The sequence below is a fragment of the Castor canadensis genome, chromosome 15 (assembly GCF_047511655.1).
Source record: "Castor canadensis chromosome 15, mCasCan1.hap1v2, whole genome shotgun sequence".
NCBI classification, from domain to species: domain Eukaryota; kingdom Metazoa; phylum Chordata; class Mammalia; order Rodentia; family Castoridae; genus Castor; species Castor canadensis.
The window spans coordinates 18,566,906-18,590,545 of record NC_133400.1 but is presented as its reverse complement, the minus strand read 5'-3'; the positions used below and the strand labels follow the sequence as shown (position 1 = coordinate 18,590,545).

Here is a 23,640-nt window from a genome sequence, read left to right as displayed (position 1 = left end):
CACCGCCCTCTTGGCGCTCCAGGCTCTGCGCCCGCGGAGCTCGAGCTCCAGCCGTATCCCGCCCCTCCCCCGCAGCTCCGCGGGCTTCGCACTGTGACAACAGCCCTCTACATTTCTAGACGTCCCTCAAGAGCCCCCTGACGGGAAAATAGCCCCCCAAAATTCAAGTGGGCCCCCAACCTCTAGGGGCGATACAGCTTTCCAGAGCGCCAACCAGAGGCCGTTTGGGAGCTACAGTGACGGTCTCCTCCTTCAGTGACAATCTACAGCTGACTGAAGACCACAGCTACCACTGAACGTGTGGTATCCCCAAACTCAAATCCACGTTCTTCCGAGCAGGGACAAGATCCGAGCAGTGGTGGAGGAAAGAACAATGAGCAAATCACGCTTGCCTAGCCCTAGAATGCTGCACCTAGAACGCGGGTGTTCAGACTGCAATCCTGAGGCGGGGAGAAAGCTCTTGGATCCCAGGGGTCGGCGGCCTCCTTCCATTTCCACCTCGCTTCCTCCCGCTGCCTGCCTCCCCCTCAGTCTCCAAGTGCAAATTCTATCTTTAAGAAAAATAACCTGTTTAGATTTGGAAATTTGAACAGTTGTTGCATTACATACTTTCGCTTTTTTATTGAAAATTTTAAATCAGAAAAAAATAAATAACCTAACGGCGTGGGTGCACGCCTGTAAACCCAGCACGGGGGAGACGGGGCTTGAAGCAGGAAGATCGAGAGTTCAAGGCCAGTCTGCGCTACATAATGAGACCATTTCAGAAAAGAAAACCTCCTTCGAGGAGCTTTCCAGGGCCTTTTCTAAACACAAGCCCCTTACTGAGCACCATGGGTCCTCGTGCATCTCCAAATGACAATCCGGGCAGCGACAGCCACCTGCTGATATAGGGATCCACCCCACCCTCTGCCCCGAGACAGACAATGGTTCCACTCCCAGAATGCCATTAAGAAAGTAAGCACTAAATCCGCAAAAGCATAAAAAATTTTATTAGAGCATCAGGGCCGGTGGGGCGGATATTGCTGAATCGTGGACGAGGAGGGCCGATCCCGCCGGCCGTGGGGCCCTTAAAGTGCACTCGGTGCGGCGAGGGTGGGGGTGTTGCATAGAGAATCGGGCTGGCCGCTCTTTGGCCCGGTTAAGGCAGGCCGCCTTCCCGCCCGCCCGGCGTCCCGGGCTCACCGCTGCTCTGGCTCACGAAAATAGCAGGCGCACGCGCCTGCAGCGCCAAGCCAGACTCTCTGCCCCTGCTCCCCAGAGCGCCCAGGGCGGCGCTGCCCAGGCGCGTCTGCGCCACTGGAATCTCGTCCACGGACTCGGCTAATGCCGAGTGGTAGGCGCCTGCAGCGCCAGCGGCGTGCACAGAGCTGGCGGAATCGATCGAGGAGCTGGAGCTGCGGCCTGGGGCCCGGGGCCCTGCACAGTGGAGGAAAACTTGAGACCAGGAGCTGCCGCTTGAGGATGTCTTTCCCTCCCTCCGAGCTCCTGAAGTGGGACCCAGACAAGGATGGGCGCTCACCCCGAAGCCTAGGCAGCGGAGACTCCCGGCTCAAGATCCCAGACCTTGGCAACTTATACAAACGCCGCTTCCTCTTTTTCTGCAGAGACAGAGGGGAGTATGAGGGCCACTTCCCCAGAAGCAGCAAAGTGTGCAGCAAGGCAGACTTCTTTGCCTTCTCCCAACACTGGGCAGAGAATCAAGCCAGTCCTCCTACCTGGGGTCGGATCTGGGGAGGCAGGGCAAGAGTGTCTGGGGAGGAGGCCCGTGGAGGCTGCACTTGGTCTTGGGTGGCAAGAAACTGGGAGGGGCTGAGGGAAAACAAGAAGGCAATTTCTAGGTGCTGTTCTCCAAATACATCCCTCCTCACTGAAGGTCCCTTCTTAGCAGAGGCACTGATCCATCCAAAGCATTGCTGGGCTGCAGTCAGACCCATACTTTGACCTTAGCCTAGGTCTTCTGCCCACCTCCCATGGCCCTGCCATGCTAATGGAAGATATCCAGGTGACACTCACTTGGTGTTTACTGCTGCTGGCCTGGCCTGGCCAGGGGGCTCTGGGCGCACATGACTGAAGGTCCTCATGTAGAATTCCATCTCCTGGGAAAGGTGGGGGTCAAGCAGGCTGGAAGGCTAGGTGTGGATCCAGGGCCTTCTGAGACCTGGGCCCACCCAGTCCTGAACAACACTGGCTCTCACTGGCCTCTGTGGGAGGTCACAGGCCTCACCCATCTAGGGCTCTCTTCCTCTTTGTAGGATGAGGCTTAAAACACCTACTTCTAGATTTTACTCCATCCCCAGGTCTTACTTCATCTACTCAAAGTCCACCTACAGGAAGAAGCTGTGGCCCCATGGGTCCAATACCAGACTAAAACTGCCCAGCCAGCTGGCTTGTAGGGAAAGGCGCTCAGAGAAGCCTTCTCCTGCTCCCAGCCCCATTCCAAGGCTCCAGCCTCTGAACCAATTCTTTCCCTGGTGGGGAAACCACGCAGCTGCTCACAGGCCCGGGTGTGCACCAGAAATTGTGAGTGCTGCTCCCCTGCTTCAGCAAAGCGTAGTTCTGGGTGTATGCCTCATCCTCAGAGTACCAGCCCAGGCTACTGGGAAGGGACTGGGTTCTCTGGGTCTCTGCTGCTCCTACCCAGGAAAGGGAAGCCAGTGGGTGATGGAACAAACAGTGCTGCAACCCCCATCAGGAACCTCACAATGAACCTGGGGGCCACAGTTGCACCCCCAAAAGCAAAAAGGTATTAAGGCAGGGAGGTGGCTTAAGTGACCACGCCTGCACCGCTGCAAGCGCCCCCAGCTATGCCTGCAAGGACTGCAGGTGAGGAAACAAAAGCCAGGAGTCAGCCTGGGAAGGGCGTGGTGGGAGGGTGAGGGGCGGGGCCTGAGCAGCAAGCTGTGGGGAGCACCAAGACAGCTGTCGCCTGCTCCACTGCCATTTCCATGGAGACCCAGGCATCCTGACTAATGCAGAGATGATACTGTAACAGCAATGCTGTCTCTAAAACAAGCCTGTGTTTGGGGGCAACAGCTCTAGAGTGGGCCCCTCCCACATTCCTCCTGGGTGGAGTGGGGAGCTGCCTGCTGGGGCCCTGGGAGATCTGGGGGACAGAGCCCAGCTGGCTCACTAGTTGGCTGCACAGGTGCAAAGTCCTAGGCCCCAGGAAAGGCCTATGGCCAACCTCCAGCCAGGCTGACCCTTTGGAGAAAAGTGAGCAGGGGGTGCCTACTTAAGCAGAGGAGCCTAGGGTCAGGAGTCAGAGGCCAGTCCCAAGACTGAGACCTGAAGGTAATCCTCCCTCTCATCTTTCCCCTTCCAGTATGGACTTAGCTCCCTCCACAGCCCAGTTGAGAGTGACAAAGCCTACCATGGGATTCTGAGCTCCAGGATGGGCTAGGAGCCAGGCCCTAGCCAGCTGGAATTGTCACCAGGAGGTTCCCACTGAGACTTCCCTCCTCTCCTCTGCCATCCCTAAGGATACTCTCTCAGAGACCTTCAGACATTTTCCCATTCCTGAATGGTACCTTGGCACCTCTCAGTCTCCTCTGTAAAAGGAGACAAGCACCCAGTCCTACTGGGTAAAGACTCCATCAAGTCATTTGTAGCTGGACAGAACAGAAATTAAATTTGGCCCAAAGCCTGAGCAGGGCAAAGGCACAGGCTCTGGAGTCTGGACACCGCACTATCAGCCTCAGTGGTCCTCCCCAGCATGGCTGCCACTGTATTTACACAGGCCGGTGCCTAACACCAGGCCAGGTATAGGGTGGTATGGCAGGAGATCTCTAAGCCTGACCATGAGAAGGGGAGAGGCAGGGTCCCAAACCCTCTTTTAATGACCCACCAGACTGTGTTTGTGTCCAGTTACCATAGGGATTCAGGAGTCAGGGCTTGGCCTTCCCAGCAAAGCCTGCCTGGGCCCCCTGCCTTCCCAGTCCCTAGGGGTTCTGAGGACTGGACCACCTCCACCCCCAGCTGCTGACCACAGGAAGCCATGGGGCGTGGGAATGGGGATAGGCTGGTAAGCAGCTGGGCTGGCCAGGCCACAGCCTAGGATGGACAGTTCCTGCTTTGGAGACCTTAACTCTTTCCAGACCCAGTTTCTGTTTAATTTTTCTAGGCCCCAGTGTGCTCATCTGTGACAGGTTGGTAAGTACCTACCTCCGGACCTGTTCAAAAAATAAAATAGGGTAATGGGTACAAGGGGTCAAAGTTACTGATGAAGAGAACTTATAGCTCCAGCCCAACCACCCAGTCATTGGCTGAGTTGTTGCTCCATCCCTCTTTTACAGTTTCAACCTGCGTACTTCAGAACTTCATGTTTCACTCCCTCCAACACAAGCCTGAAGCCTGGACTGGCATGTACCTGGAGTTGCAGAAATGCTGGGCTCCTTCTAGCTGTGCTAGTGGACATGTACCTAGTACTGGCCTGGCTCTGCTGCCCCAGCATGTCCTACTCCCAGGGGATATTCCAGGCTTCCCATGCCAGTCTCCTTACTGGCTTTTTTTTTTTTTTTTGATGAGACTGGGGTTTGAGTTCAGGGCTTCACATTTGCAAAGCAGGTGTTCTACTGAGCCACACCTCTAGTCCATTTTGCTCAAGTTGTTTTGGAGAGAGGTTCCCGTGAACTATTTGCCCAGGCTGGCCTCAAACTTCAATCCTCCCAATCCCAGTCTCCCAAGTAGTTAGGAGACTGAATAACCAGTACCCAGCTCCTTACTGGCAATTGATGCAGAACCCCCACCCCACAAATACACATATACACACCCAGAGTCATCCCACCCCTCAGCCTTTTGAGCCATCTCTATACCTGAATGGGCCGCATCTTGGAGGGACATGACTCGAGCTTCTTGTGGGCCCCCTTTGCTTCCTGTGGTGGACGGTGCTGCACGATGTACTCATAGGTAGTGAGCTTGTGCCACACTGGTGGGAGGGAAGGGAAGGCTCAGCAGTAGAGAGGGGAGCCTGGAGCTCAGAAGGGAGGAAGGGCACTCAGCACCAGGCTCAAACCATCTATACTATGCCATGGAGTGAGACCAGGCCACCACAAAGGGCCAGCACTGGTAAAGGTCATGATTTCAAGGTTGTAGCCCAATGAGGTACCTTCCTGCAAGACAGGTGTTGGGGTAGCTACTTACTGAGATAAATGTGGAAGCAGAGCAGGTGGCCAAGCAGGGCTGTGGAGAGCAAACCCAGAAGGATAAGTAGGGCAGCCAGGGCCAAGATGGCAGGAGCCTGGGTCTCCACAGGGGCAGCGGGCAAGAACACAAACCACACATCCGTGTGATTCTTCAGTACTGCAAGGCACAGGTAGACAGTGCTCAACCAGGGCCTGGACCAGTAACCACAACAAGCCCAGGGTTATGGCAGGGAAGTGGGACTACAACCCAAACTGACCTTCAAAGTGCTGGTTGGTGCGCAGCCTCATGGGGTTGACAAAGAACTCCACGAAGACATAAGTGGCCACAAGCACCAGGAGCAAGACACCCAGTAAAGCAGATGCCACGCTGTGTAGAAAGAGTCTGGCCCAGCCATGTGCAGCTGTCAGTACCCCAGCGCTCCAGCTTGGTAAGAGCCAGTAGCTCAAAGGGACCCATAGTGGGGATGGGGAACTCCAGCCCTGACCCCACGGTACCAGTTCCTCAGAAGCCAAAGTCAGGGAGCAAAACTGAAAATAGGAGACCACCCTCGGTCTCCCCACCTTACTCTGGGCCAGCAAGACGAAAGATCCCACCCCTGCCCTCAGTGGTCCCAGCCCTCACCCCAGACACATCACCCTCTCAGAGCAGCACATACGAGTGCACACCAGTGCCCAGGTCCCCTCACTGCCTTACAAGCAGACTACTACAATAGGACCCGGGGCCCACCGCGTGTATCCCCAGGCCACAGACGCCCACTCGCTCTCACCGGTAGTTCCTCTCGCCCACGCAGTTGTTGAGCCACTTGCAGTGGTGATCGAAGCCGCACACGCACTTGTTGCAGGCGCTGCAGTGCTTGGAGCGAGCACTCCTGCGGGCGTAATGCACCGAGTGGTGGGCCGACCCATCCCGCTCTTCGTGGCCGCCAAAGGCGGCGGAGTCAGTTTCGCAACCCCAGCACCAGCCCCGAGCCCAGTTACACACCGGGAACCACCACCCCAGAGCACCGCGATGAGGAGCGCGCGCGCCCTCTGGTGGACCCGCGGGGTGGGACCCCAGGGAGAGGCGGCGCTTCCAAAGAGCTGAGGGACTGGACCGAGGAAGCGCGAAAAGGGGGCGCCGGTGCATCGTGGGGTCTTGCGGTGGGACTGCGTACCTACGTGATGGTCATAAAAAACTGAAAAGGGGCTTCCTTTCTAGGCAAGAACCCCTGCGCTTAGGCCAGATCTGGTGTGGGGCCCGGGAACAAGAGCAAGGCTGCCGGGACTATGGCCTGCATTGTTCTTCCTGACAGCTCCACTTTGGGGTTGGCTTCCTTGCCATTCTAGAGGAATCTTCCTGGCATTTTTCCAAGAAGATTTGTTTGTGTGGGCTAATCAGAAGGGAACCAAGAAAAAAAAGGGAGGGGGAGCCAAAAGGAGAGGAGTAAACTGCCATCTGGGTGGGCATTAACCGAACTCTCGGCAAAGAGCAGGTGAGGGAAGGCCGTATTAGGATGCAAGTGGCCATCCCCAGGAGGCACCAGCGAAGGCCCAAGGGAGTGTGGAGGAGTAGGGTACGACCCCTTCCCCAAAACAGGACAGACACAGACCCTACAATGGAATGAAACTGCCAGCACAGCCACTCAGAAACATGCTGGCTGGTATGTAGGAAATAACAGGATGGCTTCTGCCAAGTCCTCAGCACCTCAATGCTGTGAGCTTCTCCTACTGCGGACAGACCGTTTTAGCAGACTGACTGGGTCTTCAGATTCCAAGTGTGGAGCTGGCCTTGGGCCATACCCCATCTCTCATCCCCCACCTGAGGCTGGGAGAATGGGAGGCTCCAAGGGTAGGGAAGTGCCTTAGGAGAGAAGCATTGGAACCAGACAGGGGAGGATGGGTGCACCACATTCTGACTCCATGCCTCCCTATCACTGTGACTTGCAACAAGCCCTCTGTAGGCCTCAAACTTATGGGTAACTGAAGGGCAAAGAATCAGCCCAGGGACCAGGCAACTGGAGTTATGCTCAGCAGCTATGTGACTTTGGACTACCTCCCAGCTTTCTGAGCGATGGGGGCTCTTCCCATTCTGTAAAAAGCTGCTGCTGCCCACCTGGCAGAGGGCTGTACATGGTACTTAGCATTACTCAAGTGTTAACTCTCCTCCTGCCCTTATCTGGGTGCTTGAGGTGGTGAATGCCACTGGCAGAGTTGGTCATTTAGAAATGTTATAGCAGTGCCAAATGTTTCCTATTTTTTATTCTTCATCTACTTCCAATCACCTTTTCCTCACCTTCTCAAGGACACAGTTCCTGGCCATTCCACCAAGACTCTTGACTATGTAAAACACAAGGGTTCTGAGGCATCAGGATAACTGTGAAGCCCTTGCATGCCCTCTCCACCCTGAACCCCACCATAGACCCACAGGCACACGCATGGCCCACGTATACCATGCACTCAAACATACACATGCCCATACGCAGTCACACACTCACACATCCACGTCGCACAGGTTACAGTGCAGATCTTCAATGACATGTGCGTGCTGGCTGCGGCTGAAGGTGGGCAAGGGCCCTGAGTAGCTCCTGTCCCGCACGTTGGCATCTGCTGGATCAATGGAGACTGCAGTCAGGTGTACCACAAGGTGGCAGGCAAAGATGGCACCCATGCACTGGCCCAGTAGGTTAAAGACTCACTCCACACTCTGCAGGTGGGAACCCTGCCCACTTTCTGTGGGCACGGAACTTCTCACCTCCATGCCAATTCCCTTTGTGCAAAGGCTGCCTGTGCCCCCTCCTGCCTCCAGCCCCCATCCCAAAGAGCCTCCTCACCAGCCCTCTTCAATGAACCCCAGAGTACCAAATGGAAGAAGGGACATCTGGTAACAAAGCTCACAAGTTAGCACTGCCTGTTGCTGCCACCACCATGGGGCCTTGGCCCCACCATTTCAGGTGGTACAAGCCCTGGTACAAGCCCTGGCTGGTCTGACCTCAGGCCAGTTTCTGGTTTCAGATTCCAGAAGGTAAAGTGAGAATGAAAGACATCATCCCCTAAGGTTAGGGAACTGAGGTTTAAGTTCTGAGCTTGTTTGTCTTGCTTTCACAGGTCAGCTACAAGAAGGAAGCAGCCATCCCCTTTCAGCAGCTGGGGCCAGATGGAGAATCACTCACAGACAAGAGCTCATCCACTACCTCCCCTACCTGGAGTCCAGGCACTTGGAGCTCTGAACTGAGTGTCTGCAATGGCCTGACATTTTCAGGGCCTAGCCATACGCAGCACGACTAACTCCTGAAGCTGAAACAAAGTTCTTCTAGGACCTAGGTGCTCAGTACTGAGCCAAACGCAGGGGATGAGTATGCTGACAACTTGCTGCATAGTCTGTGTAAAAATTCACCCTTAGATTCCACCCAAGCAGCCATCTGTCCTCTCATCCTCCTTCCATCCATCCTCTTGCTAGCCAGGCAGACATCATTCCTCCATCATCAGGCCCCCATCCATCATTTACCCTTCATCCTTCACCCATCAACTGTTCAACATCCTTTCCTTCCCATTTCCAGCAACCAAACTGCTCTGTATGTCTGCATGAGCCAGGCTCTGCCCTAATGTGCTGTACCATACCTAAAAGACAAACCTGTAGCCACCACTGACTTCTCTATCCCTATGTCCACTGCCACCAGTCAGGCCTTCACCTCCTGCCTGGGTCACCTGAGAGCCTCTGACTCTGCCCATTTAGTGTGTGTTCCCTGGAGTCCACCCCCCACATGGCTGAGGAGTGAGTTTTACAAAGTTTAAACCTAAGGCCTTCCCTGCTTAAACCCCTACAGTGACTTTCAATGGCTCTCCAGTTGAAGTTTATGCCTCAGCTCAGAGTCAAGGCTCCTTTTGCTCTGGGCTCCTCCTAAACCCCTCTTGTACCACCAGCTACTGTATCTCCATCCCAGCCTCTCTTAGACACTCAATGTGGGCAAACATTTAGCTTCTGCTTGTTCCTACTCTTATCCCACCCACCCACTGGTTCATGTTTTTGACTATTTACTGAGGTCTTTCTTTGGACCAGGCACTGAGGAATATGGAAGACTTGGTCCCTAACCCCAAGAAGCCTACAGTCTGGTGGAAAATAGAGATATTAATCAAATAACAGGCTAATTACAAAGAGGCAACTCATGGTAGTATTCAAGTTTGTAACTGACCAACCTCATCTATACTGAAGGGGTTGGGAAGGCTTCTCTGAGGAAGTTGTCATCTCCGCTGAGACTTGGATGGGAATGGTTAACAGGGCTCTGGCAGGTCATGTAGTAGAAAGGAGGCCAAGCTGGATACTGTATGTACTCAGAACACACAAGGTACCAACCAGAGGGGTAGCTGATGTGTGATCCCGGTTCATGACTACTGTACAAGAGTGGGGAACCATGCTGCCAAATTCCAGCTTGTCAAAATGAACTAGAAGCCAGGTGCTGGTGGCTCATGCCTGTAATCCTAGCTACTTGAGAGGGTGAAATTGGGAAGATCGTGGTATAAGGCCAGCCTAGGCAAATAGTTTGTTAAGGCTCCATCTCCAAAATAACCAGGGCAAAATGGACTGGAGGTGTGGTTCAAGTGGTAGAACACCTGCTTTGTAAGCCCTGAGTTCAAACTCCAGTCCTGCAAAAAAAAAAAAAAAAAAAGGAACTAGAAATCAGGCTTTGATGTGAGATCTCTTTCAATGTTTAAATGTTAAAGAAATAAACAATTTTCAAAATATATCTGTAGAGGAGATCTGTTCACTTTGTATGTTAATTACCCCTCAAATTTTACAAAATTTGCAGGCCAGATTGGTCCATAAGCTGATAGTTTTTGGCTTCTGACTCAGCTGGGTGTGGGGATAGAGAGAATGACAAACGGCTTCCAGGCAGAGACTGGTGTGTTGAAACAGAGAATGGGGATAACATAAGAGGAAGCGGGGCAGACAGGCAGAGTCCAGATGGGGAGAGCCTTGAACCTCATTCCTTGAGGTAGAAGAAGCCACTACAGGGTTTTGAGCTGGTAAAACATTATCCAGATTTAGGATTTTTATTTTGGTTTGATATTTGGTGGTACTGGGGTTTGAACTCAGGACTTGGTGCTTACTAGGTAGGTGCTCTACTGCTTAAGCTACAGTAACCCAAATTTAGGGTTTTTGGAAAGCTACTCTGGCTACAGGGATGCAGATGGCTAGGAGTGAGGGTGCACAGAGGAAAGTTACTTGGAAACTAAATGCCCATCTAGATCAGAAAGGCAGATGGCAGTGGGAAAGGAAAGGGGCAAAACTGATAGCTATTAAGGAGGTTAAATCAATAAGACTTGAGGCCTACCTAATTGTTATCAGCAGTGGAGGAAAGGGGAGGAGCCAAGAGAGACAAGGTGGGGAGAAACAAAGTCAAGGGAAAAAGGGGAGCTGGAAGCAGCAGGTGTGACACTGCTATAGATGGCCTCCTTCTGTTCCCACAGTCTTCTGTCTGAACCCCTACCCTACACTTACCATGGAGTATTACCACCATGTCCAAACTACCAGCTTTCCACTGAGCACCCAGAGTTCATCTTTCCATCCCTACGGCCCAGGCTAGTTCCAGGGACCTGGAACACACCATTATCCCACCTCATTCTTCAGGGACCCTGAAAGAACCTACAGAAAGGAAAAGACTTTGATGGAGCCACATAGCCCTGGTCAGGGTGCCAGACCTCCACATGGCCCAAAGTGATGGACAATGAATGTGGGGAAGACCAAGTCCTCAAACCATCTCATTTCCTCAGTCTAAGGGTTACCTAAGCAGCACTTCTAGCCTCACTGGGCACCAGCTATGTGACCTTAGAAAGTCCTATCTGAGCCCATTTCTTCATTAATAAAATGGAGAGATTATCTTCCTTGACTGACACATGTAAGTGCTCAATAAATGTTATTTTCTCTGATACTACCTACTCCAAACCATGTAGTTATTAATCTGGTTTCCCAGGTACCTTGATGGCAGAAATCCAGGTAATTCCAAGTAAAGGACAAAACCACTCCAGGTCACAGGAGGAGTGTCCCATCAAGCATTCTGTTTAATTGTACTATGGCCTGTCGGTTACCTAAGGAAAAGACTTTCCATAGAGCTGTTTTTGGCTAGGCCCTGGGCTCTAGTGAACCAGGAAGCCCCTCAAGTGACACTGCTGGTATCTGAGGATGATAGCCTTCTTTAGAGTCCCTTCCCCCAGGGAAGCAAGCAAAAACCATTCCCACCAGATGGAGGAGACTGAGACTTAGAGAGCTGGAAAAGCTGCTCATTCATGTGTAGCCCTGAAGGGGTTGAGCTGGGACCATGCTTAGCTGCCGACTCTATGCCCTGGGCTCTCAAGCTTACCCCTGTCTCCCTTCCCCCAGGAATCTTCATGAAGCACCTGCCAAGACACTCTCATAGAATTCTGGACAGGGGCACACAAAGACCTGCTGCCTTCAGGCCTCTGGCCTTGCAGCCACATCCTCTGCTCCTGGGAGTTATAGGCAGAACTGGGAAATCACACCATTAGGCTCAGGCAAGTCCATGTTTGTCACTGTTCCCAGGTGCTTATAAGGGCATCTCTATGCCATCTCTTGTCACATTTAGCCCCATCCTAAAATGGTCTGATTTAAAAAAAAAAAAATCAGTGTGCTTAGCACAGTGGCTCATGCCTGTAATACTAGCTACTTGGGAGGCTGAGATCAGGAGGATTGCAGTTCAAGGCCAGCTTGGGCAAATAGTTCATGAGACACCCCCCCCATCTCCAAAATAATCAGAGCAAAATGGATTGAAGGTGTGGCTCAAGTGATAAAGAGTCCTGAGTTCAAACTCCAATCCCACAAAAAAAAAAAAAAGAAGAAGAAGAAAACTAGCACTCTTATAAACAGTTCTGGGCATTGTATGATCTGTCTGTAAATAAAACCACATTTTACATGTACCAGGAAATTTACTCTGTGAAAGAATTCCACTGTGACAAATTCTTTCACAAATGGAATAATTACTCCTCAATTTACTGATTCTTTAGTAATCAGGACCCTTCTCTGTTTGCTTCTGTGGTAAGATCCCCTTTGCACGGGTCTTCGACTCTCCGAGGTACTTTAAGCTGTCCAATAGCCCTCTCAGAAGAGAAGTCAGGTGGGGGCTGCAGGCCAGGAAGAGAAGAAGGTGGGCCCACCCTGCTCTACCCCACCCTGTGCTTTCTGAGGCTCTGAGCCCTGCTTCAGGCCTCTGCCTTCCATCTATCCAAGGTCCCCACTCTTTCATGCACCAGCCCCACTTTCCCAAGGATACAGCATAGCCAGCAGGCACCCAGTGGTGAGGCAGGAGGGGAACAAGGACCCCAAAGCCAATCACAGCGAAGAAGAGGTACAGCAGCCAGGCCACAATCTGGAGTGGGTGAGGAGGCCAGCTCCACCCATTTCGGCGGGACTTCTGTCCCTGCAGCTCTGGGGAGGGTCTGCTGGCCTGTGCAGGTGCCGTCCACACACTCTTCTCAGGGGCTGTCTTGTTGGAGGGCTTGTTGCAGATGTTCATCTCCAGAGGGAGAAAAAGTAGAGATCATTAGCCTTAGGAGGCTGCAGTGGGAGCCCAGGGCCCCATGCCTGCATCCAGGATTTAGCAGGAGCAGCTGGGACATAAAGCCACTTCCCAGTAATCTGCAGGGCAGTCTGGGATCCTAGTCCAACAGACATGGTCAGTGTGGGGAGGGAGAGTGGGTAGCGGAGAGCTGTCCCAAAGCCCCAAAGAAAGCTCTGGCCTCAGCCCAGCCAGAACAAGGGAGAAAGGTCTAGGATTATTCAGGACACAGTACGGTTGCCTGATACTCAATCTCCACAGCCATCAAAGTGAAACCCAATAAGACATGTTCTCATCTGGTAACAATATCAGGCTAGGGCCAAAGAAATGAGAACACATTCTGATTCTGTTAGGATTAGTCACCTCCGTCCTGAGATCCAAATGCAAGTGTCAGAGTGGGTCCCTTATCCTCTGCTAAGGGAAACGGGGGAAGGGGGGGCGTTAAAAATGGGGATCTGGCCCCAGCCGCTTGGCAGACACATAATCCCTTTAGGAGCAGGGACCCAGAACCTCTCCCCCATGCTTCAGAAAAACTGCTTGAGGCTTCTTGGCCAGGGATGAGCCAGCACACAGACAGGAGAGGAGTCTTCTTTGGTTCCTTCCAGAAGCAGAAATGACCATGTTTCTCTAAGGAAATCTGGGCCTGGTATACAAATTCACCTAGAAAGGTGACCTAATGTCCCTTTGAGTTGCTTGAGGGAGCTCAAGAAAAGGCCAGCTTTGGCAAGAGTCAGACCACCAGATGGCAGCAACCTCCAACCTGGCCTCCCTTCAGCCCAATAATTGGCCTGATTACCAAGCATATACAGCAGGCAAGAAGGGATGGGCTTGTCCTTACTGGAGGAAGAACTCTCTATCCCCAGTATCTTCTGGGCCTAAGAAGATGCCAGGGGCATCACACCTGGGGACACAGACCAGTTCTAGGCTCTTGGTTGGAAGACCAGGAGCTAGGAACAAAACCCTGGCCTGGTTTCAGAAGCCCTTGCCCATAGGCCAGCAATCTGACTAAGCAAAAAAGGCACAGCAGGCCCCATCTCAACACATTTGCCTGGAGCATATACTTACTCCATAGCCCAACAAAATACACATGGGTTTTCAGAGCCCACTACAAGCATCCCCTCATCTATGAAATTTTTCTGCAGTCAGGGGTCTCTGTGCTCAGTCCTTGCTGGGACAGTCACTTTGACATTTGGAACACTTTACCATCCCCATGTCCACCCCTCTGTTATGCTAGTTTCACTGAAATGCAGTAAACATGCTGTGATTCATTTGCCTGTGTCCCCATGTCTCCTCCCTCAAGCATGCAGAACTGTACCTTGTACATAGTAGATGCTCAGTGAATGTTTGCTGACTTGAAAACATCTGAAATAAAAGGAAATGTGGGCAAAGTAAATGTATGAAATCCTGGCCCCCTGAAGCCATCTGGCTCACTCTGCCCTGCCCTGAAGCAGCCCCCATTCCACACAGTTATATCCAACAATGGGTCACCCAATCAATGACACATTCTCCACTCCCACTCCCTCTATCCACTGTCTGTCACCCAGCTACATTTACTCTTAGACACTCTACCCTGCAGCCCACCCAAGGCTCCTCTTGCAGGCCAATCTTGGCAGTGTTTGAAGTCACCTCTGAGTAGTCTCATCTCAAAGCTAAATGAAGGGACCCCAGTTTTCTCCCAGAGATTCAAGTGGTGTTTTCTGGTCACTTTCCCTGTCTTTAAAAAGAAGCCACACAAGAGAAAAAGAACCCTAGCTTCAGAGGAAACAGGTCTAGGTTTGGCTTTGTCTCTGCACTTACTTACTAGTGAGTTTCCGCATCTGAAAAATGGGGGTGGCATGTCCTCTAGAGTGGAAGATAGATCAGTGACACTGGAGGCAAATCCCTGACATGGAAATGGTCACTAAATAGGAGATGTTGTAATTATTCTCAAACAGCATTCTGGTTTGTCTCTTATCTTTAGGCTGTGGCTACTGTGTCTGATAGTCTACAAGGTTTATATATAAAGTGATGCAGTTGGTTGAAGTTGCTTTCTGTTTTTTTCAACTTAGAAAAAAATGTTTTTACAGGAACAACAGAGCAGACAGATAATATTAAAAACATGTACTTGCCCAGGGGCCAACTCAGAAAAGTATAGTGAGTAGATGGAATCTACTGTAAGATTAAAATGCTACAAACATGATTTAGTAGTGTCAATAAGAAATTTACTTTTTTTTTTTTTAAACCAATTGCAGCCGGGAGCTGGTGGCTCACACCTGTAATCCTAGCTACTCAGGAGGCAGACATCAAGAGGATCAAGGTTCAAAGCTAGCCTGGGAAAACAGTTTGTGAGACCATGTCTCAAAAAAAACTAATCACAAAAAAGGGCTGGTGGAGTGGCTCAAGGTATAGGCCCTGAGTTAAACTCCAGTTCTGAAAAAAAAAAAATTGCAATTTCTGTCTGATTTCTGTCCCCTATTTTTCTACTTGCAATCATATATTTAGGTAACTTTTGACCCCACAGGAAAAAAATATGTAACATTCAGAACTATAGGAAAAAGAAAAAAAAATTTGAGAATAAAATATTTCCTACCATAGTGGATTCTTGAGCATTTTCTGCACTTATGCATCATGCTATCTAGATATCTTTTGGCATAACTGTTACATATTTGGCATGGATAGTGCACAACTGGTATCTTCAAACAGGCCAACCAGCTAGGCCTCACGTGACCCTGAAAGTATCTATCTGCACTCTAGAAGCATAGATTTGTTTTGAAGTCCTGAACAATTTCTTGTAGCAGACACTGGAAGGTGAGTTTACAAATCAGAAGTTCAGTGGAGCAATCTTGGAGTCTGTGGAGGCCTGCTAGGAACAGGACTTCTAAAAGATAAGTATGTCTGGAAGGCTATGGTGCAAGGTCATTTTTGCTGCCTATAAACGGGGTCTCTGGAACCAAAGGGAGCAAACGGCTCTTCTTAAAATTGAAGGTGCTTATGCCTGAGATGAAACCAAATTATACTTGGACAAGAGATGTGCTTATGTGTATAAAGCAAAAAAACAAGGTGACTCCTGATGGCAAATTGAACAAAATCAGAGCAATCAGGATAACTTGTGCCCATGGAAACAGTGGCACGGTTCAGGCCAAATTCCAAAATAACCTTCCTGCTAAGGCCATTGGATATAGAATCTGTGCAATCCTGTACCCCTCAAGGGAAGAAGAAAAGAGGAGGAGGGACTAGGAAGGAGGGAGAGAGGGAGGAAGGAAGAAAGTAGAAGGGGAGAGGAAGAGAGTAGAAGGGGGAGGAGGAAGAGAAGGAGAAGAAAAAGGAGGAGATGGAGGAGAGGACGAAGAAAAGGAGAAGGGGAGAAAGTAGTAGTAGTAGTAGTAGTAGTTGTTCAGTGGACTCTGTAGTTCCACAGTACCAGACCTGTAACCATGAGGCTTCTACACCCCTCCAGTAGAGGGCATACTCTCTATGGCAGCTTTTGTAGCCAATTGTTTCCTGGATGATTCATCACCAGTGGCTTTCACTGGCAGGCAGTCTTGCTTTGTAGGAACTATAAGAGATCTCCAGTCTCCTTACATATTTCTCTTCTCCTTGGGCTAGAGCTCTCCCAGCTGGAGGCAGTGCTGGCCTTAATGAGCCACAGTGGCCCTGTGGCCCTTCAGAGGCCCTGCAGCCTCCACTGCACACATAATTCTGAAGTTGCGTTCTCAAGGGAGTATCTCCAAAGAACACATTGTTAAGAAGTAGGCCACTGGATTGTTATTCTAATCTCATCACCTCCAATTAAAGGTGAAAAAGGGGATCCAAAAAAACGGGCCTTTATTTGGAATGTCCCAAGAGGAGCAAATCTTTGTCTCTGATTTGTGGAAATAGTCAAGAGTCATCAAGTCAAGCCCTAGATACAGTTGAGCTGGATGGTACCACTCAGGGACAAATTTCTATGGATTGCAATGGGCTCTCCAGGGACACCATCACCAGGACAAATACTTTGAAGGGAACCTATGAATTTGGATCTCAGCCTGGCATTCCCTTTGACATCACCACACCTGAACAGTCCTATACTCTGAGGGAGTTTCCAAAGAGAGAAACAGGCATGTGGCTGATGTGTCCCCTCTGCATGGCAATAACAGGCACCCGGTTATTGTACCCCAGATTTCTAAGGCACGAGGAGTCACCATCTCAGGCCAGGGTATTGATGCAAACAGCCCTGGGGGCAGCTCTAACTCCAATCAGGATATTCTTGGGCCATAGAGGTGCCATTTGTCTGAGATTTCGATGTAGAGATGATGCTGTTGAACAGAACTCTCTCAAAGCAGTGGCAGCACTCTGGAATAGACACCCAAGCCGGCCAGAGGCATGCTGTCTGCTTCAAAAACCTGAGACAGCTAACTCTTCACTGATGACATTCTCTCTCATGGAATTGGTGGTCACAAATTCTTTTGGCTCAAAATATTTTGATTAAAGGGCTGGGAGGTCAGAGAGTATCCAAGGTGGGGTCCAAGGCCCACGATGGGACCAAGCACTGTCATCAGACCCAGGGACTTCTCTGGCTGTCCCTTCCCTCTCAGTACTTCTTTGGGAGACCAGATTGAAAGATGTGTGGCTCTGCTTCCCAATAACATGGCCAGCTGGTACATTCAGTCTTTGGCCAGGCAGGACTTACTAGGGCCCCACCCCCAACGTGTACTGAGGATGTAAACACAGATGAGACCAGGCACCTGCCCTCAAGTGACTTCCTTTCTTAAGGCTTAGAGAGACACAAAGTAACATCAGGACAGTGCATGGGCATTTTGATAGTGCTTGCAAGAGCCAGCCATTCGGTGACAGAACATGGGGGGAGTAGGGCCCAGTGAGAGATGGGCTCTGAGGAACTACAGAGCAGAGATCACAAAGATCTAGGAAGCCAGGTCAGGACACTTAGGCATGGCTGAAGGAGTCACAGTGAGTCTAAGGAAGTTTAAAACAGGAGATTACACACAGTGAGGAATGTTTTTGAGAGCTTCTAAAAGGAAGGCATGAGCAAGAGGGGAAAGGATGGGAAGAGAGGACATCATAGGAGACTTGCCCAGGAAGGCAGAAGCCCAGCAGCCCTGTGCTTTGGGAAAAGTTGGTCAGAGGGTGAAGGTCAAACCCACAAGCTCCCTGCTACCCACCTGGTGCCCTCAGCTGCATCTTTTGTAAGCTGAGTGGCATGTGGGCCTTGGAAAAACCTTCTTAATGTCTCTTCTGCTTCCAAAGGACAAACCATGGAGTTAGTCTAGCAGAGATACAGAAAAGACAAGAGCAAGGGGGCCTCGTGGATTGTTACAGCCACAAGTAGGTGCTGCCTACCTGTTTGGCTTCTGAAAAAGGATGGAAAGGCTGTGTAGGTCCCTCCTTTGTCCCTACAAGGTGAAGGCCATTGCCAGAATGACAACAATCTATTCTATTTAACATCCACTTGCTAAAAGCCTTAAATAGCATTTTAAAAATAAGATTAGGCTACCTTAATTTATATACTTAAGTTAAATGAAGAAAATCTTAACATTTCAAACTCTCATTATGAACAGTACAATAATTACATAAATGATCCACTTCCTGCCCACCTCTGCTCCAAATAAACAAAAAAATACTTAGGCAGTCAGGCCCAGTAGCACACATCAGGAAGCTGAGACAAAAAGATCACCTGAGCCTGAGAGTCAAAGTCAGCCTGGGCAACATAGAAAGACAGTAAGACACTGTCTCAAAAAAAAATTTTTTTAGGATTATTGTTCTGAAATTCATGCATGGTACTGTCAAAGGAACCAAACTGAACCAGCCCTGGAGAGCCTATGAGCAACCCTGGAGTCCTGCAAGATGTCTAAGGACTTCAAATCAACTCAACAACAAAAACAGTGGTCGAGGGAGGACCAGGAACTCAGAGGGTATGGTGCTGGGGTCAAACAAGAAGGTGATGGGGATGAAGTGATAGCTTGGAAGGCCCAGAAACCTGAGCCATAGATGGGGAGACGCAAGTTGGAACCACAGAAGAAAGATGGACATGAAGACAGAGTTTTTCTGCTTCTGAGAAGATCTAGAAGCCCAGGCTGGAAGTTGAGATGGAGATTTGCTTTTATTCTGCATTCCTTGGTCCTGTTTGAACTTTTTTTTTTTATCCTGAACATTTACTGTGATTTAAAAAAAAAAAAAAAGTGAGCTGGAGTGTATCTCAATGAAAGTGAAGCCCTGAGTTTGACCCCCCCCATACACAAAATGTGTGTCAAACAGTAGAGGGGTGTCACCTCTTGCCCTTCTGGTCCCATTGGGCTGTCATGTGGACCAAATGTACTTCCAGATTAGACAAACCAGGAATTCCTGCCTAATAACCATGTAACAAGAGTGCTTGGTTTTAGTTAGGTACTTTCTTAACTCTTGAAAGCAATTCTAAGCTGCTCAGCTTCAGAACTGTTAGGAAGAGCCACAGAATTTCCTAACACTGCTAGGGGGCCTTGTCAAAGCTGCAATCAGACCCCAGGCAGCACAACCAAGTAGCTGGACAGGACCCTGCACTGTGACCCCCCCCAGGATCCAAAAGGAAGGTGCATACCACAGAAAATTTTTGCTCAAAAGCAGCTTTTCGTTCTTCTAGAGAATTTGCAGTTTCTATAGAAAGATCTTCCATATTTTGTTTGTTTATTTTGGGTTTTGCACCACTGGGGGTTGAACCCAAGGTCTCATGCAAGCTAGACAAGTACTTTACCGCTTGAGTTAAGCCCCCAGCCCTTTTTTGTTTTTGTTTTTGCTTGGACTAACCTTGATTCCCCTGCCTCCACTTCCTGAGTAGCTGAGATTACAGGGTTGAATTATAAGTGTACACCATAATTTCTATGGGTATTTCTAAATTTTCGATTTTTTTCTCCCAGGATCTGCTTTTGAAATAATCTTCTCTGAGATCTAACATGCTCCAATTTTAACCACATAAAGGGGAAGTGGAAAGAAAATACTTCATGGTGCATATTGTTTTACAATGCAAAAAGTCTATAAGAGACTTTTACAGGCAAATATTGGGGGTAGGTACAATACTGGATTTGAGCTCAGGGCTTTGTGCTTGCTAGACAGGCGTTGTACCCACTTGAGCCACACCTCCACCCCTCAAGTACTTTATTAAAATTCTCCATAGGTGCCAGAAAAGTCACTTTAAAATTTTTGAGAAGTGCCTATCGTTTGATAAAGGATGTATGTACATCACAGAATTCCCAGAAAATAAGCTGGAACTTCAAGTCATTCTCAAAGCCTTTTCCAGTTACTGATCTTAGATGTGGCTGGGCCCTTACTTTCTCTCTGGTAAACAGTATGGTGGAGTCAGTTGCCATGGCAAGAAAAACTTGAAACCTCAATCATGCCTGAGTTGACATGGTGTGCAAACATTTCTGTGCTATTCTCCTGCAGCAACCACTACAAACTGAGAACCAAGTTAGTCAAGGAACAGGGACAAGAAAGAAGGAACAACAGGAAGCAGAAACAAGGCCAATGAAAGGATGCAAGGGCTGTTGATTTTAATCAGGAAATGAACTAGGATTGTAGGAGCCAATTTGGGGAACACCCACCAAGAAAGTCATTAAGAATAAAGTTGTAACAGAACAAAGTAAGAAAAACAAAAACAAAAGAAAAAAAAACTAGCTAATTAAGCACCACTGTTGCTTTTATTGCATCCCCTGATGATTATCTGTTCACAGACCTTACTCTCAGTGAACCAACAGTTCCACAAAAGCAGTGACCACCCCTCATCCTTGTCTGAATCCAGCTCTCCTTCAGTGAAGGAAGTGAAGCCACTTGTTACCATTTCTGCTGCCATCACCCTAATCCAAGCCTCCATCACTGCACTCCTATAGTGTTTCCATGACAATAATAACCATCACTGGCATTTAAAGGCCATTATTATAGGCCAGGCACTGCTTTCGGTGCTTCCATGGAATTCGTTTAATGCAACCCTCCTAACACTGTAAGGTGGGTCCTATCATTTCGAACTGTTCTCATAGATCACTTTAGTTGCTGATCTCAGGTATGGATGGTCTCTCACTTTCTCTCTTGTAAACAACATGGCAACAACACCCCCCTTGCACAGATGAAGACATGAAGGCTCAGGGACTAAGTCCTAGGAGACACAGCGAAACTGGCAGAATTAGGATAGCCATCAACCGACATCCCACAGCAGCCAGAGCTTTGCACAATTTGAAACTCATCAAAACTCTTTAGTGGTTTCCTCCACCTGCCAGGATGAAGTTAAAAGCCTCTCTTTCTGTTCCATCCTAGTGCTCTGCTGCCTCCAAACCTCTGCGTTTGCTTTTCCCTGTTTCAGAAACACCCTTCCCCTGCTCACATTGCTGGTTTCTTTCCAATCTCCAAGTCACCTTTTAAGGCACATCCTCCCTGGCCACCCCCTCCATTTAATTACCAGAACACTTAACCTGACCAGAAATCACTTTGGTCAAGTGTCTGGCGCCTGCTCCCCAACCCCTCCTTAATACTTTGTGGGTTCTGGCGACCGAAGCCATCTGCTCTGAGCCCTCCGTGGCCCCGCGCCTGGCACAAAGCCTGGCACAAGCGCGCTCAATGCAGATCTGTGAGCCTACTGGATTCTACAAAGAAGCCCCGCGCTCTGCCGGGTCCCTGGAGCCCAGGCCGCGGGCTCCAGGCCGAGGCCAGCCCAGAGCCCCGCCAGGCTCCGAGGTGAGAAACGCCGCGGAGGCTCCTCACCTGCGCGTGGCGGCGGCTGTACCAGATCAGCCCGGCCAAGGTCAGCCAGTGGTTCGGCCCCGCCAATGCCGTCCAACCTCCCCCGGGCGGCCGCACTTCAGACCGTCGCGGCGGCAAGGTCGGTCCCCGGGACAAGAGGCGTCCCGGAGCGCGGCCCCATCCCGGACCGAGGTTGGCGGGCGAGTCCTCCCGCTCCAGCTGGGGCAGGCTGGCTGTGCGGGCCCGGCCAGGCCGAGGCGGGTTGGGCCTCGTCCGGCGCTGGGCCCGTTCCCCTGGCAACAGCGCGGGCTACGGCGCCCCACAGCGGCCAAACCGCGCTGCGTCACTTCGCGCCTGTATTCTGGCTCAGGGCGGGGCTTGCCAAGGACCCCCTGACGCCCCAACCCTCCTCTTCCCCATTTTCGCCCCCTATTCTCGGAGGATACTCACTTTTCCCCACCCCTGATGCAGTTTGTCTTCCTGAAATCTTGACTTGGTCCCTGCAGCCTCATCCAATTTCTCCTGAGACCACCAAAGGAAACCCCAAACAACCTACATTCTTTTTTTTTTTAACTACAGGTCTCATAGCCCAGGCTGGACTGGAACCCTCTATGTAGTTCAGCTTGACCTCGAATTTGCTATCCTCCTGCCACGGCCTCCCAAGTGCTGCTAGACTTAACGTGCACTTTTTTTTGGGGGGGGATGGGGGGTTGGACTGGGGTTTGAACTCAGGGCTTTGTGCTTGCAAAGTAGGCACTCTACCGCTTAAGCTTCATGTCCAGTCCGTTTTTGCTATGGTTCTTTTGGAGATGGGGTGTCTCTCCAACTATTTGCCTGGGCTGGCCCCAAACCGGATCCTTCCGCTCTCAGCCTCCCAAGTAGCTAGGATTACAGCACCGGTGTAGCTAGGATTGTGAGCACTGGTGTCCAGCACTTTAGTTACTTTTCTGAATAGGGTCTACTGCCTATGCTGATTAGCCTGGACCACTATCCGCCTATTTATGCCTCCTGCATAGCTGGGATAACAAGTGCCACTGTGTCCTACTTTCATTGGTTGAGATGGGGTCTGTTGAACTTTTTTCTCCCGGCTGGCCTCCAACTATGATCTTCCAGCTCTCCAAATCCCCAGTAGCTAAGACTACAGGCATGAGCCACCACACTTGGCACATCCTGTCCTCTTGAATTAAACTATGTACTAAGCACTAGACACACCATGATTCCTGCCCTTGAGAGAGATTACAGGTTGAAAGGAAGACATATCTACACAAATAAATTACACAAATAATTTTGTGTAGCTGGGTGCAGGTGTTTCAGCCTGTAATCCTAGCTACTTGGGAGGCTGAGATTAGGAGGACCCAGGTTCAAGGCCACCAGCCCAGGGAAAAAAATTCAAGAGACTCCATCTCAACAGAAAAAAGCTGGGTGTAGTGGTGTGTACCTTTCATTCCAGTTACAAGTGTAAAATAGAAGGATCATGGCCAGCCTGGGCAAAAAGCAAGACCTAGGTCAAAAATAATCAGAGAAAAAAAGGCTGGAGGCACAGCTCAAATGATAGAGCAAAGTACCAAAGCCTGAGTTCAAACTCCAGTACAACCAAAAAAAAAAAAAAATGCAAGCACCCCATAATATAAAGTGTGAATTATAAGAAAAAAAAATCTCATTTCTTTATTGCCCTTAAAGCATAAATCATTCTGGGAGCTTCAATCTTGGTCTCTATTTGGTTCTTCTTTCCCAGGTCATTCCAAAGGACTCATGATCTCAAAAAACCCTCCAGTTAGAAGTTCTTGTCTGGCACTGAGGCCACAGTCTATAAGAATTTTCAAGGTTTGGGTTTGGTGGGCCCCTCTGCTAGGGGACACACACCAAAGCCTGCAGATTCTCTTTCCTCTGTTCGCCTGGGGACACCTCTGCTGAGTTGGAGTCCCTGAAAGCTCTCTTCTTGGGGACAGAAAATGGCTCAGACTCTCTCAAAAGACAGGAAGAGCCTTTGTTTTCTGCCATTACCCTCTCCATGTCTCCAAACCTCCTAAAATGGTGAGCTGAGGCTGCTCAGAATAGGCAGATAGGGACAGAAAACATTCCTATCTCTAAAGTGTGTAAGTCACATGCATGCTACAAAGCATCATAACTCTTCCTATTCTGTCATGTGCCATTGTGGGCCCTTATGCAAGTGATTTAACTACTCTGTAATTTAAATTCTTGCTTTCAGGACTGATAAATAAAACCTAAAGTTGATGTGGGATAAGTACCAATGTTACTCTGGCTTCAGAACC

The 23,640-nt window shown here is 50.0% G+C and overlaps 1 protein-coding gene and 1 pseudogene across 2 annotated transcripts; one reads left to right on the top strand and one right to left on the bottom strand.

Moving 5' to 3' along the window:
* Positions 1 to 966: 966 nt before the first annotated feature.
* On the bottom strand, positions 967 to 21,676 carry Zdhhc1 (zDHHC palmitoyltransferase 1). Of its 2 annotated transcripts, none has more exons than XM_074055841.1 (12): positions 21,389 to 21,676; positions 14,004 to 14,050; positions 12,404 to 12,646; positions 7,616 to 7,791; positions 5,909 to 6,010; positions 5,399 to 5,523; positions 5,140 to 5,298; positions 4,812 to 4,924; positions 2,014 to 2,129; positions 1,716 to 1,809; positions 1,520 to 1,598; positions 967 to 1,416 (listed from the first exon to the last, which is right to left on the bottom strand). In XM_074055841.1, the coding sequence occupies exons 2-12, from the start codon at positions 14,010 to 14,012 to the stop codon at positions 1,139 to 1,141; spliced, it is 1,494 nt and encodes a 497-aa protein (XP_073911942.1). In that variant the 5' UTR covers positions 14,013 to 14,050; positions 21,389 to 21,676; the 3' UTR covers positions 967 to 1,138. The 2 variants fall into 2 exon arrangements, with proteins under 2 accessions (XP_073911942.1, XP_020026696.2); XM_020171107.2 differs by having other exon boundaries at positions 2,014 to 2,096.
* Positions 15,559 to 15,904, top strand: LOC109691263 (large ribosomal subunit protein eL33-like; annotated as a pseudogene).
* Positions 21,677 to 23,640: the final 1,964 nt, after the last annotated feature.